Raw genomic sequence first — 12,706 nt, 5'->3', positions numbered from 1 at the left:
TTAAGCAATGAAACTAGTTTGGACTTGTACACTAATGAGTTTAAGGCTAGAAAACAACCTCAAAACACCAAGTAAATGGTGTTCACGGCCCAAGATCTTCTTGGACCGTGAACACTAAATTTAGGGCCAAAGTGTGCCCAATGTCCCTCCAAACTTTGGAACTAAACCTAGACATTAACCATGGCTTGTTTAGACATCAAAAACATTAAGAATCAAGGGCTAAAAGTGAGTTCATGGCCAAGGATGTTCTTGGGCCGTGAACTCCATTTTAAGTTGCCAAAATGCCCTAAATGCCTTCATTAAGCCAAAAGACTAGCATAGCACTTTACCTTGATGTGTCTAGGACCCAAAACAATCAAAATACCAACACCCATGAGTGTTTACGGCCGCAAACACATGACCAAATGGTCCATGGTCCGTAAACTCAAGTTAGGGGTGTTTTGATGCCACAAACACTTCCTAAGGCTTAGGCTTGAAGTTAGAATGCTTCCTTATGACCTTTAGGACCCTCATAAACATAAATGGCCATGAGTTTACGGTAGTAAACTCATTAGGGCCATGAACTCCTCAAAAACTCCAAGGAAGGTGGTCTTTTTCATCCTAGGTTAGAGCTAATGTCCCTAAATCATTCCCTAGCCTTCAAACTTGCATTCCCACATGAGTAGCCATGAGTTTACGGGCGTAAACTCCCTTGGGCCGTGAACTCATGGTAGTAAACTCATGTGAGTGCCTTTATACCTTCCTATGTTGAATCACATGTGATTCCAACACTTGGTCAAGGTGTTTCCTAGTCCCGGAAGGTGTTTCCTTTCATATAGATGTTATAAACACTATATTCATGTCAATATGTGTCCTTATATGTCATTTAGGACTTATTGTGTCTCGAGACTTCATTCGTGGAACTTCTCATCCCTACACGCATACCCGTTAGAACCACTCACAACAGGTGAGTTCATACCCCTGAATCAATGTTTTAAATGATTTTAATTGCTTTAATGGGGGGGGGGGGGAATACAGGTAGAAAACAACATGTTATTAAATCAATCATGTGTATTTATAACTGTGTTTTCATTCAGCAGATTTCACATACTACAAAATGTGATGCATGAAATGGTTTTATATCTTAAAAATACCTTGATAGCAAAAGTATTACGTTTGAAATGTTTATTAAAATGACATCAAGTCATTGTTAATTATTGTTCAAAACTCTTAGATGTCTTACAAAACCATTTTTACCTTCTTGAACAAAACTATATCTATACACTTATGTTCTTATATATGTATTGATGTTGTAGTTTTCAGCCTTCATTCAGTTTCCCACACTCTTGTGTAGCAAGGGTGTATAAACCTGCATGGACAATCAATTACCTTTCAGTTAACTATTATAGGGATAGTTAAGAGATACCACTTACCATTCAAAGCACAAGGAATCACACAAGAGTCAGTTCATTCATGAGTCTATACTAGTACATTACATGATACAGGAGTACGTTTACATAGACACACTGACATGAGTACATTCACGTAGGTACGCTTACATGAGTACGTTCACATATGCTTACATGATACATGAGTATGTTTACATATGCTTACATGATACATGAGTACGTTTACATAGATACGCTTACATGGGTACATTTACATATATACATTTATTTGTATGCACTTACATGGATACTTGTACCTCGATTCACTAGGATGATTTATTAGTACCTTCTGTGTAAATTGTCCTGCCTATCCCAGTTCAACGAGATATCTAGACGGGACTAACCATTCCGAAAACCCACCTGTTAGCAACAGTGGTAGATGAACATCTACGGATGCCTACAGTTATTACTTATATTAGGGGTACCTTTACGGGACTAACCATTCCTTTGGCCTACTGTTCGCTACAGAGGTAAATGAACATCTACGGATGCCTACGGTTAATACTTATACTTGGAGTACCTTTACGGGACTAACCCTTCCTTAAACCTGCTGTAGCTACAGAGGAAAATTGAGCAATCTACGGATGTTCAAAGGTTATACATTTCACTTTTCGCGATGTCGTGTTAATCCTAATACAAAAGGATAACACTTACATGATTATATTTTCCTATTACTTTATTTTGTGATACATTCACGTAAACGATGAGTTAGACTAAGTACTGTTTGTAATAGTCAAAAAGAAGGAAAAACTATCATTGTCACAGCAAAACATTCGGGTCTTGGTAGAAGACGATTATATTTTTCCTATTACTTTACTTTGTGATACATTCACATAAACGATGAGTTAGACTAAGTACCGTTTGTAATAGTCAAAAAGAAGGAAAAACTATCATTGTCATAGCAAAACATTCGGGTCTTGGTAGAAGACGATTATATTTTTCCTATTACTTTACTTTGTGATACATTCACTTAAACGATGAGTTAGACTAAGTACTGTTTGTAATAGTAAAAAAGAAGGAAAAACTATCATTGTCATAGAAAAACATTCGGGTCTTGGTAGAAGACTACATTTCATACTAGTAGGAAATATGGGATATTCTAGAGTTTTCATAGTTATATCAACTGTTTCATTTAAAGATTTACATGGCATTCATAACAGCTTTCCAAAACAAGACAATGACACTTAAATACTTATGAATTCACCAGCTTTAGGCTGATACTCGCTTTCAAAATAACTTGTATTCTCAGGTCACCAGTAGACAGGTACGATGGCCAGGTTTTGAGAAGACGGAGCACAGACAAGACTCGTCTTTTAATTTGATTACATATTTTGATGTCTTATTACAATGAAAGAACACACATGTATTAAAACTTTCCTTTTAATGCAATGGAAGATGTTGTTGCCTATTTACTACTTTACACTGTTATGATACTTCACATGACGTCCTCCACCCCGGAACGTTTCTGCCGTTCTTGGTTTTGGGGTGTGACATCCAACCCGAAGGTTGAGGGCCTGGAGTATTCCAACCCGATTGTTGATTGGACCCATAATATGTTGTTTTGTGATTATATGTATATTGTTGTGTGTATGAGTATTTTGGGGGAATTCACTAAGCTTCGGGCTTATAGTTTTGTATTTTGTTTTAGGTACTTCAGATGATCGCGGGAAGGCGAATGTGTGATCGTACACCTCCTTATGTTTTATGATCTGAAATTTTTGGGATACTGTGATGTTTAAAATATTTTGAAAACAAGTTTTGTAATAATTATTGGTTTTGAAATGGTTGAAAAAGTTTAAATTAAACATGATTTTTATGGATGTTACATGAGCCCAACCATCTTCGCGTCGCGATCAATACGGGCGCGACATACATACAAAAGTCACAACCGTGTTCCAAGGATCTTTATACTCACAAAGGGTCCATAAGAGAAGAAGGAAGCTAAATTTAGACTTAGGAGGTGTCTCTTACACCAAAAACCATGATCACCTTCTTCGACACACACTTCCAAGGCACAAAACTCAAGAACACTTGAAATAAGGAAACTAGGGTTTCCCAATAGGTGGATGTCGGAGAATAAGAGCAAACCCTAAAAGTAGCATCATTATATAAGGCTCAAGGCCGAAACCTAGATTTTGAGCCCAACCATCTTCACGTCACAATCAATACGGTCTCGACATACATACGGAAGTCACATCTGCGTTCCAAAACCCAATTTCTCAATGTTAAATTAATTCACACGAAAACACATATACCAAATTTTTCAGAAATTCTTATTCAATTTCAATTTCTTTCAATTATTTCAAATCTTTGGAACACGTTATACCAACTAAACGAACCGTTGGTGGACCAGGAATCGTTATAACATGGTACTTCCAAGAAAACACAAAGAGGGATCAAGTCAACAAACGGCATCGGTGATCAAACTCGCCTCATCTGGTAGGCGCGTCCCACCCAATAAAACACCGTAATTCACAGGAACACAGTCGAACAAACAACTCCTTCAATTCGATCAAATTATATTCTGCTATACTCGCGCGATTTCCTACCCACTCTTCAAATTCCTGCTCCAAATCGAAAGATCGAAAGAAATATTGCACTCTCAGGTGTCAGTTCCACATTTGTGTTACGTCTTGCGAAACTGGTGAAATTGCTTGAGGATGTTTCCTGGAATGATGGATCCGGAGATGATGAGACTTGCTCAAGAGCAGATGAGTCGCATGTCACCCGCCGACTTATCCAGGATCCAACAACAGGTCAATTCCCTTTTCAAGTAATTTATAATATGATAGACAGAACGAATATTTTAATCGGTTTTGAAGATTTTGAGGTAAAACATAATTCACAAAACTAGAAACAGTTCTAAATTAATCTGAACGTTTTATTTATTTATTCTACTTTGTGTATATACCGAGTTTTGCCATGCTTTCCAGATTACGATTTGAGTTAATATTGTTTCTGATGCACCTTATGCTGAGAGATTCACGAAATTGAAGTCTTACTAAGTAAATAAGATTCACCTATTCCCTCGAAATTCAGGATCAATAAGCTTTTATCATAGATTTCCCAAGTATTGAAGATGGATATTGGAACATTAGGGAGGTAGATTGACTGTATGAACATGCTTAAAGTATCTCTTCTGCTTTGATGCTTGTATTTGATGACTAGGAAGTGAAATGCAATGCCGGGGTGTGAGATTTTGTTTGATAACTTGATAATTTATTATTACTGCTAAATCTATTTCTAAGATAGGGAATAAGGTTATTTGAGTTTCATGCCAATGGAACTTGTGAATGAACAATGTGAAGAGCACTGGTCAAGGCAAGACCTTCAAACTTCAAAGGCAAACCTGGTACAGAAAGGCTCTCCCCCCTTGGATTTGTAAGAATTGTGGGGAGGGGAAGTCTTTGGGCATAGCTGCCCTGTGTCTTTGCAAAGAGTATGCTTCTGTTACTCAAACAGTGACCTTCTGGTTATGAAAGATGACACCCACTGGTTTCAATAACTCTTCCAGACCTTTGAAGTAGGGTCCAAAAGTTTAAGATTATAATTATTATTATTATTTTTTACACCATTTTGACTTAGATTGGTGTTTTGATGTGTAGATAGACTCTCTAGATAGATGATGTTTAATGCTTGGTAACTGATTGGGGGCAGCAATCTGGTTATGTTGGTTATTTTTCATTGTAGTGCATTTCAAAGAAGGGTTTGAAGAAGTAATTTACTTTGATAAATGCTTATACTAAGAACTGAAAATTTGTATAGACATAATTGCAAAGTTTCTTTGTTTCCCTAATTAAATCGTTTTGGAGGCTAGGATAGGCTGCTTGAAGCAGAAAAATACAAATTTCCAATACTTTAGTAGGACAATGGTCGATTTTTTTATTGTTTGTTTAAGGCCCAAACCAAGAATGGAATGAATTCACTAGCAAAACAACCCACTGACTCTTGAGGAATGAAGAAGAAAACATATTTATATTATTAATTAATTTTTTGAAGGAACTCCCAAGCCTTTGTACTAGTCTTTAAATGAATTATGGAAACTCTTAATGCTTAGAAACTAGATATGATAACTCGTAGGAGTTGCAGCTAAATAAAGTCTCCTACAATCAAGATTTAAATATGACAATAAACATAAAAAGAATACATAATAATTAGGTGATGTTTAGATAAGTTTGACTTGAGTCAGGACAAGTTTGATCTTTCCTAACAAGTTTCCATGCCAATGCTGTAGTCTGGTATCATGGGTCAATGATACCAAATCTAGGGTATCATGTCAATGCTGTGTCTTTAGTGTTGACTGATCCACCATGTTTTTCTGGTCATGGACTTGGTGATAAGCGTTGTGTAGATCAATCTTTAAGAATAGATGTGGCCCATGCAACATATCATAATGGCAATGAGATGACAGGCTGGATGGGGGATTGGAAACTTATATTTGATCATGACTTTTTAATTGAATCCACATACTCCATGTTTGGTTCTGTTGTCAATTACCTTATTTAAAATATTTAGCTTTTCCCTGTCCCTAAATCCTAAATTCCTAATCGATTGCTCAAGTCAAGTTCCCAAAACATGTCGACAAATTGATAATTTTATGTTTAATGATTAATGATTACTTTGATATGTATTATTCTTCTTCTTTACATAGTGTTGTATTACTATTATAAAGTATGAACTTACTTGCTTTTTAGATTTAGGTTATAAACTTGTTTGTGTAAGCACTAAGCAATGTTGGTTGGTTTAGTTTTGTACATCAATATTGAAGTCTATTGGATACACATTTTTGTATGTTAGAAAATGCTTGTGTTGATACCCATGAATCTCCTCCTTAATAGATGATTGTTTTTGTGGTACTGAAAATGGTGATTGCAGATGATGTCGAATCCGGAGTTGATAAGAATGGCGACAGATAGCATGAAATACATGAAAGCTGATGACTTGAGGCATGCTGCAGAACAGTTGAAGTCAACTCGACCAGATGAGATGGCAGAGATTGGTGAGAAGATGGCCAATGCAACACCTGAGGAGCTAGCCGCTATGCGCTCCAGAGTAGATGCACAATTAACTTATCAATTGAATGCAGCTCAGATGCTGAAAAAACAGGTAAGCATACATAAAACGCCTTTTGCCTCTCTGTATGCGTTTCTTTTTCTTGCTCATGACAAAAAAAAAATCAACTCCTTTAAATTCCAGTCCCTTTGACAGATCCCAATTTCTTTGAAAATATTATGAAAGAACAAAGAATAATATAAAAAAGCAAAAATGGGGCTCTCTACATACTTCTTGCGTAAGATACATACCTGTTAGAAGTGGTAATTGTGTAGGTAGGTCTTTTAATTGCTGGATTTTGTTTTCATTTTGGCAGGGGAATGAATTTCACAGTCAGGGAAGGTATAATGATGCCTTGGAGAAGTATATGCGGGCAAGTGTTTTATTTGAAATCTCAATCCTTTTGCATATTCAGTTTCCTTTTTTCAGATTACAAAAGTAACTTCTTTTTATCTCTTCCTTTAAATCAATCAGGCAAAAAACAATCTAAAAGGTGTTCCGGCATCCAAAGGTGGAGCTCTCCTACTCGCATGCTCTCTTAATTTGATGTCATGTTACTTGAAAACAGGGCAATATCATGAGTGCATAAAAGAAGGTACTGAGGTATGCACAGCTTTCTAATGATGATTTTCATGTTTAGCTTTAGGACGTTGTGTTTGATTCTCAAATTTTGACAGAATTGGAATTTGAGATTCCATTCCATGGTGTGTTTGGTTGCCAGATTGATGGAATTCCATTTCGCCATAATCCTCATTCCTTCAAATTCCATGTTTGATGGATTCCGTCATTCCTAAGGGAGGGTTGAAGGAACTTAATTTCATTCTTCCTTTTTTTTTTAAAAAAAAAAAGACCAAAATACCCTCTTATATTATCTGTATATATTGAAGTAGATAGAACCAAAATTTCAATAATTCATTTTGACTACAAACAAAATTTTACAAATATACATAGAGATCTAAAAGTTTTATAATTTTTATTATTGAATTCCATCCCATTTTCTGCCAACCAAATTCGCGACACATTATGATTCAGATGTTAATTCATTTGACAAAAAATTCCATTCCTTCCCATAACATTCTAGCCCTAAAGGTGGGGAGTTCCATGAGGATTATCATGGTTTTGCATATTATTTTTTTCTTCTCTTGTTGAATGCATTGAATGTAACATGCTTAGCCTGGGATTAAAATAATGAACAAGCTAATTATGTGGACCTTTTCAGGTATTGGCAAATGATGCAAAAAATGTCAAAGCTCTATATAGGAGAGGCCAAGCATATAAAAACTTAGGACAACTAGAAGTGAGTTATTTCTTCTTACATGATATATTTAATTGTGGTTAAAAGATTAAGTATCTTTTGTAATGAAGTTATTATCATATACATCTATCTTTCTGATCAACTTGGTGAACTTTTTAGAAAGCAGTGTCGGACTTGTCCCAAGCACGTGAACTTTCTCCTGAAGATGAAACTATTGCAGATGTTTTGAGGTATTGAACTTTTTTATTTTTCTTTTCTTTTTAACTAGACTACTTATTACCCATTTCATTTGTTGAATTTCACTACTTAAAAGACCCAAAACAAGTGGTCATTAGCTGACTGCTGTGGATAGCAAATAGTGCATGTTGTTGTAGCACTGTTTTCATACAATAGAAAAAAATGGAAACTAACTGATAGGAATTAGATGGTTAAATACTTAAAGGGGTAAAAGGGTAATTCCTAATAAATAGAGGGTAGGATTGCATTGTTACACAAGCAGAAATATCTTAGATTCTTATTAGTCTCTAGAGAGAGATTGGCTCATTGGCTACGCCTTTTGTGAGAGGGATTCATCCCTGGGCAATCATCCTATCAGGAGATTGTATTCTCTATATTGTTTCATTCAATCCTCAATATCAATTCCAGTTTCCTCTATCAATCATCCGTTGTTTGTTTGTTCTGTTTCAATTCTTCATCACTAACTTTAATATATTTAAAGTTAAGGTAAAGTGCAAGAAATAGCAGTGTACTTTCATTGATTTATTTATTATTATTATAACATCCTACTTCTCATTTCTTCTATAGTTCTATTACAACATTGTTCTTTGAAAACTCTATGTAATCCACAAACACCGCTACATGTTTCACTGCTATCATTGGGTAGATTTTTCAAAGTGTATTTTCCTAATAAGGCAAAAATTTGGAAGTACAATGCTGTAATTGGGTACAGTTTTCAAGATACAATGCCTTGGAAATTAAAAAAAAAAGAGTGGTGTGATAGAAGGAAACGAAAGTAGGATGTTATGCTACAGAAATAAATGAAAGTATGCTGTTATGTTGTTGCATTTATAAGCCAATGTTGTGATTAAAGTGGCAACTCATTTCCAATCGTGTATGTCCTTATTCCTGATTCAGAGATGCCAAGGAAGGGTTAACTGAACAAGGAGATGAAGGTGCAGCAGGAGGTATTTATTGTGTTTCTTGATGTCAAATTTTGTATCCATCTTATTATACCTTTTGTGCTATATGTATTTCCAATCCATAGGCATAAGAATTGAGGAAATTACGGATGAAGTAGCAACTACAACTTGCGAAATGAAACAAGCTTCGTCTTCAGAATCTTGTGACCATGTTAGTAAACAAGCAAGCAGTGGTGGTGTTCTTCCAACCAATTCAGAACATCTGCAAGACAAAGAATCCATCAGGTTTGTGTGTCTTACACATGACATGACTAAAAAATTTCAACTTTTTCTGTTAAACAAAGACTTGAATACCCTTCTCATCCACATCATTCAAAGTAGCGTTCACCCAAACAGGTGGAACGTGGACTGGACTCACTCTCGATCTCTCATCTTGCAATAGACGTGAGTTCCCTCATCATCAAAGAAAAAGATAGGCATTGGATTGAGACTGGGACATCATTCTGACAAAATTTGCAGTTTTTTTTGTCCCACCCCACATTGGGACAGAAACTCTCTCTCGATCTATCGTCTATGCAAAAGATGTTAATGCCCTTAACATCCTCATCACCGATTATATCCGTAGAAACCTTATCCAGTCCACTTCATTTAAGAAGCAACTATTCCGAAAGGAATGTGATTCGTAACATTTTCCTGATTTTCATTCCTTGGGGACCTTGTGTTATATATATATATATATATATATATATATATATATATATATATATATATATATATATATATTTTTTTTTTTTTTTTTTGTTGCATACCACTCCATGTGCAAATATGCTCTTCCATATAGGTTAATTTCCAATTAGGCATTCCTTGCCATTTAAAAGTGTACTTTTGTGGAAAGTCCAATTTTTTTTGCTGGATAAATAAAACGAAAACTGTTGGATGTGTCATCCACATTTTAACAGGGGTTATCCAATCAGTGGGATAAATGCAGAAAATAGCAACATACTTTCATTTATTCTTTTATTGTGATTTTTTTTTCTTGCTTTAAAAAATCTACCCTATCTTATCTGCTTCAAAAAATCTACCCTAGCATTGTGACTTTTTTCTTACTTTGAAAAATCTACCCAGTTATAGCAGTGAAAATCGCTTTGTATTTGGATGACGTTTCTATAAGCTGGTAGATATTTCATTGTACAATGTTGTAATAGGAAGATATGGCAGTAGGATATAACCAAATAAATGGAAGTAGGTTGCTATATCTTGCTTTAAACCCTTTTTAGATAGGACAATGTGTGTTTTTTTTTTTTTTTTTTTTTTTTTTTTTTTTTTTTTTGTCAATTTCACATGACTTTATCGTTTTATGTTGTTTGATTGAATAGATCCTTTCAGAAGTTCATGTCTAAAGCTGATCCAGAAACTCTGGCATCTCTGAGTGGTGGAAAATTTGAAAACATATCTCCTGATATGGTGAAGACTGCCTCAAGTTTAATTACAAAAATGCCCCCTGAAGAATTTCAAAAAATGCTCCAGATGGCTACCTCCTTCCAGGGGGAGAACCCATTGTTGAATAATAATAATAATAACTATAATGGGTCAGGTATGCCAAATGTGACACCTGACATACTTAGAACTGCAACTGATATGATGACTAAGATGCCAGCAGAAGAGCTCCAAAAGATGTTTGAAATGGCATCATCTTTAAACGGGCAAAATCCAATGGCAACAGAGAGTGGTGGGAGTAATATTTCAGAAGGGCAAGAAAGTCAATCTCAAGGGTTTTTGAATTCAAGAATTGGACCTCAACCGAGCTCTGATATTCGAAGCCAGTTGAAGAATCCAGCCATGCGTGAGGTATATATATATATATATATATATATATATATATATATATATATATATTAATCAGTTATAAGTCTTCCTTTCCCCTGTATTTGGAAAAAAAAAAAACCTTCTCTCTCATTTTGTTTTCCTTGAATATTATCTGGTTGGTGTTATACTAAACAGAAAGGTAACAAACTTCATTATTTTCTAGTTTTCATCTATACTTGGCTTCAAACTTATAAGTGCATGAATGAGAAGGCATCACATCCTCGAAGATATAATTCTCATCTAACTACTATTGTGTTTGTGTATTTGTTGCAAAAAAATAAAATAAAAAAGCCGTTCATTCATTCTACTAGTCAAAAAGCAGTCATATATATTGAAAGCATGCTAATTTGATTCAAAGATTGTGTATGAATTCACTGATGTTTGATTTATTGATTGGAACTGGAAGATGATGTCATCAATGATGAAAAATATGAGCCCTGACATGATGGCAAACATGAGTGAACAATTTGGAGTGAAACTCTCTCGGGAGGATGCAGAAAGAGCTCAACAAGCGATGTCCTCTTTGTCACCAGAGAACCTGGATAGATTGGTAAACTTTATGCTTAAATTATGCATTATAATATATATATATATATATATATATATATATATATATATATATATATATATATATATATATATATAATAGTTTTTTGGATTTTAATTGTGGTTTTGTTAAAGATGGTTGTATGATTGTGGTTGTTACAGATGAAGTGGGCTGATCGAATTCAGCGAGCAGGCGAAGGTGCTGTAAAAACCAAAAATTGGCTCCTGGGGAGGCAGGGGATGGTTATGGCCGTATGTATGCTCCTTTTTGCAATGTTTCTCCATTGGCTTGGATACATTGGCAGTTAAGATCCATCATTTACACAAAAGAAAACATGCTATCTGCTATGATGTAATCATTCAGGAGTGGAAAGTATAATGCCTAAATGCACAGATTAGGAGGTGTTTGTTCGGGACATGTTAGTGTTCTTAAGTTGAAAAATGTAACACCCACAATCCTAGTTTTATATTGAATTCTTCCAATAAGTTTTCACCAGCAAATAATTTCTTAGGTTTATTCTTTTGTGGATTGTGGTTATATGGCTAATTCTTTTGGTTAACCTGTGTAACCGGTTTGGTTTAATTTGGTTTTGTATTTGGCATGCATTACAACTTTTAACAACACTAACACTATCCCAATCACATACCTGCATTACAACTTTTAACAACACTAACACTATCCCAATCACCCGGTGAAAAGTAGGCGGCTCGTATTGATGATAGGAAGACAACTTTTGATGATTACTTCCGGCATAAAAAAAAATAAGATAGAAAACAAACAAATAAAAAATGTTATGTTCAAGCGTTTCACACCAAATAAATAGTAGTATTGTGGCTAAAGGGAAAATGATAGATGTAATAAAGCTTGATGAAAAGGTAGCAATGACAAGTAATGTAACTATTTTACCAATACATGAATAAAGAGCATATAGTAGGCGTAGCATTGTAGGCTAACAATATCGAATTGACAAAAATAAATCAGTGGAACCGAGTGGTCACAATAATAACCTAGTCCATGTCATAGTTCTATACTACTCCATTACCTTAATTCTATGTATTCACTCCCTTATATATAAGGTCATGTCCTTGGTAAGGGCTAACATTTTTACGCCTAACTTCATGCTATCCTTCCATTTTCTATGTCTTCACTCCCTTCTATATAAGGTCATGTCCTTGGTAAGGGCTAACATTTTTACGCCTAACTTCATGCTATCCTCCCATTTCCTTCTCGATTGTCCTCTCATCCTCCTCGCATCATCAACATTGACAGACTCCACCCTTCTAACATGGGCTATTGGTAGTCTCCTACATACATGTTCGAAACACCACAATCTTCCTTCCCATAATTTCTCTATGAGTGATGTCACTCCCAACCATTTCATGTTATGTTTAGCATCATGTTCAATCATGTAATGCCACAT

General features: G+C 35.1%; 1 protein-coding gene across 1 annotated transcript; it reads left to right on the top strand.

Moving 5' to 3' along the window:
* The first annotated feature begins 3,810 nt into the window (after window positions 1-3,810).
* Window positions 3,811-11,868, top strand: LOC145086510 (outer envelope protein 61-like). The gene is made up of 11 exons (XM_079024291.1): window positions 3,811-4,183; window positions 6,303-6,533; window positions 6,796-6,852; window positions 6,954-7,082; window positions 7,699-7,776; window positions 7,894-7,964; window positions 8,869-8,918; window positions 8,999-9,158; window positions 10,250-10,721; window positions 11,146-11,289; window positions 11,448-11,868. The coding sequence occupies exons 1-11, from the start codon at window positions 4,088-4,090 to the stop codon at window positions 11,592-11,594; spliced, it is 1,635 nt and encodes a 544-aa protein (XP_078880417.1). The 5' UTR covers window positions 3,811-4,087; the 3' UTR covers window positions 11,595-11,868.
* Window positions 11,869-12,706: the final 838 nt, after the last annotated feature.

The sequence above is a fragment of the Lactuca serriola genome, chromosome 2, assembly GCF_051521515.1.
Source record: "Lactuca serriola cultivar US96UC23 chromosome 2, Lser_US96UC23_V15, whole genome shotgun sequence".
Classification (NCBI taxonomy): Eukaryota; Viridiplantae; Streptophyta; class Magnoliopsida; order Asterales; family Asteraceae; genus Lactuca; species Lactuca serriola.
This window is presented reverse-complemented; position numbering and strand designations above follow the sequence as displayed.

Coding starts and splice junctions, on each gene's coding strand:
- LOC145086510 (XM_079024291.1), top strand. CDS start 4,088: ATGTTTCCTGGAATGATGGATCCGGAGATGATGAGACTTGCTCAAGAG. Junction 6,853..6,953: donor CCTTGGAGAAGTATATGCGG/GCAAGTGTTTTA, acceptor TAAATCAATCAG/GCAAAAAACAATCTAAAAGG. Junction 8,919..8,998: donor AGATGAAGGTGCAGCAGGAG/GTATTTATTGTG, acceptor TCCAATCCATAG/GCATAAGAATTGAGGAAATT.